Source organism: Primulina tabacum, chromosome 5 (genome assembly GCF_025594145.1).
Source record: "Primulina tabacum isolate GXHZ01 chromosome 5, ASM2559414v2, whole genome shotgun sequence".
Lineage (NCBI taxonomy): Eukaryota > Viridiplantae > Streptophyta > Magnoliopsida > Lamiales > Gesneriaceae > Primulina > Primulina tabacum.
Window position 1 is genome coordinate 19,035,308 of NC_134554.1, and position 2,761 is coordinate 19,038,068.

At 42.7% G+C, this 2,761-nt stretch overlaps 1 protein-coding gene across 1 annotated transcript; it reads left to right on the plus strand.

Annotated features, from left to right (window-relative positions):
- Window positions 1-288: 288 nt before the first annotated feature.
- LOC142544222 (uncharacterized) lies at window positions 289-2,238 on the plus strand. Its single transcript, XM_075651280.1, has 2 exons — window positions 289-1,183; window positions 1,301-2,238. The coding sequence occupies exons 1-2, from the start codon at window positions 289-291 to the stop codon at window positions 2,236-2,238; spliced, it is 1,833 nt and encodes a 610-aa protein (XP_075507395.1).
- The last annotated feature ends 523 nt before the right edge of the window (window positions 2,239-2,761 follow it).

Sequence of the window (2,761 nt, forward strand, 5' to 3'; positions counted from 1 at the left end):
CTAAAACTTGACACCGTACACTTGCGGTAGTGAAAACACGCAACAAGTTTTTGGCGCCGTTGCCGGGGAGTGTCAAATTTGAATTTATATCAGTATTGTTACCAATTAGTCTAGATTTTAATTTAGAGCTTTTATTTTTATTTTATTTTATATTGATTAAGTTTTCATTTTTTTCCTGTTTGACAGTGTATGCTATGATCGCAAAACTCAGACTTGCTAATTTTTGACTCGGAGATCGAAAGAACTGCGAGGAAGTTAAGAAAAGCAAGAAGGGAAGAGATTCAAGCAATGGCTGATCACAGAGAAAATAACAGACACATCCCGCCAGAGGCTATACCTATCAGAGATCACTTCAGACCAGCGATCAGTAATCATTACTCTGGTATTGCAAGAGGAACCATCAACGCAAATAATTTCGAGCTGAAGCCTGCTCTAATCAATATGGTTCAGCAAAACCAGTTTGCTGGGACTGCCACTTCTGATCCTCACGTTCACTTGATGACCTTCTTGGAGATAACGAATACGGTAAAGATTAATAATGTTCCTGATGATATTATTAGACTGCGTTTGTTTCCGTTCTCTCTCAGGGATCAAGCTAGAGGATGGCTCCAATCGCTTCCCTTGGGAAGTATCACGACATGGCAGGAGCTGGCGACGAAATTTCTGGCAAAATACTTTCCCCTTGCAAAGTCTGCACAGTTGAAGATTGAGATTAGCACGTTCAGGCAGACTGATTTTGAGCAATTGTATGAGGCATGGGAAAGATACAAGGAGCTGTTGAGAAAGTGCCCAAACCATGGCTTTGAAGACTGGATGCAGATCGAATTATTCTACAATGGTCTAAATGGGCAAACGAGAGGAACAGTGGATGCTGCAGCTGGTGGCACGATCTTTGCTAAATCTCCCGAGCAAGCTTATGACTTGCTTGAACATATGACAATAAATAGCTACCAGTGGCCTTCTGAAAGGGCAGGAGTAAAAAGGACAGCCGGAGTGTATGCTGTGGACCCTATTACATCACTCACTGCACAGGTATCCGCACTGACCACACAACTCGCAGCTATGAACAAAGTGAGCATATCAGAAACTGAGAGTCCATCGACTGTTGCTGAAGAGAAATCTATTACTGAAGAAGCCCAGTATGTCAACAACAGAAATTTTGGAGGATTCGGAGGATATCTAGGTAACCCTCCCCCTAATACTTATCATCCAGGATTAAGAAATCATGAAAATTTTTCTTATGCAAATAATAAGAATGTGTTGAATCCTCCACCGGGGTTTAATACATCAAATGGGGAAGGGAAGCCATCATTTGAGGACTTGGTTGGGACATTCGTTTCTGAATCTGGTAAGAGGATGGCTAGGACGGAGTCTAGGCTTGACAACTTAGAGACCCACATGGCAAGTATTGTTGCTACCTTGAAAATTCTTGAATCGCAAGTGAGGCAGATAACGAAGCAACTCACGTCTCAACCGTCAGACGCTTTACAAAAGAATGCAGACCCAAATCTAAGAGAAGTGAATGTCATTTTTATGCAGCATGAGGAGATTGGAGTGGTAAGCAAAGAAGAGAAAGTTGATCAGCCGACTCCAAGCAAAAGGAATCGAGGTAAAAAAGGTAAGAGTTATGATTTTGATCAATGCGTTGATATTTCTTTACTTCCCTACCCCCAAAGATTTTTACAATTGAAGGTTGAGTTTCAAAAGAAAAAAGGTCTTGAAGATCTCAAGAACCTACACTCTAACATTCAGTCTGCAGAGCAGGAAGAGGTGGCATTTACTGGAGGAGATGATAAGGGCAGGCAAGGAAATCTTCCTCAGAAGCTACAAGACCCCAGGGAATTTGTTGTACCATGTGAGATTGGAAGTCAATCAGTGAAAAAAGCTATCTGTGATTCAGGAGCGAGTGTGAATATAATGCCAAGTTTTCTTTACGAGAAACTTGGATTGAGTAGGATAAAGCCCACAGGACTAAGCTTGCAGATGGCAGATAAATCGGTTAGGACACCGCTAGGTATTGTGGAAGATGTTGAACTTAAGATTGATAAAATAAGGCTTCTAGCAGATTTTGTGGTGCTTGACATGGGGAACAGTCAGAATGTTCGTGCTATTTTAGGACGACCATTTTTGGCTACTGCTGGAGCCGTCATTGATTTGAGACAAGGAAAACTGACCATGGAGGTTGATGGTCAAAACATAGAACTCATGGCTTCCAAGATATCATACGATCCACCATGAACAAGACTGGTAGTAAGGCTGATGACATTAAACCAAGCGCTTCGTGGGAGGCAACCCACAATTATTTTTCGCATTCATTTTGCTCATTTTATTTCATTTTCATTATTATTATTATTATTATTATTCATTGATTTTAATTATTCATTTCTAGTAGTAATTTGATTTGCTTTAATGTTTGCAGGTGTGTTTAAAAAAAAAATATATTGCAAACGCGCCACCGCGCGAGATCACGCGCAGCAGCGCGCCCATCCAGTGAGCATCGAAACAGAGAGGATCGCGCCATCGCACGACATCATGCGCAGCCGCGCGCAATACATTATTTTACAAGCACAGAAGCTCGCGCGCGGCCGCAACACTTTACGCGCGACAGCGCGCGCTCAATTATTAGCAGAATACAGAAGCTCGTGCGCAGCCGCGCCACTTCTCGCGCGACCGCGCGCACCGCGTGCAGCTCCCCCTTTAAAACTCTATCTTACAATTTCACACACACACAACTCCTCACTCTGAGAAACAGCCGCCACCC

Coding starts and splice junctions, on each gene's coding strand:
- LOC142544222 (XM_075651280.1), top strand. CDS start 289: ATGGCTGATCACAGAGAAAATAACAGACACATCCCGCCAGAGGCTATA. Junction 1,184..1,300: donor AGGATTCGGAGGATATCTAG/GTAACCCTCCCC, acceptor CAAATGGGGAAG/GGAAGCCATCATTTGAGGAC.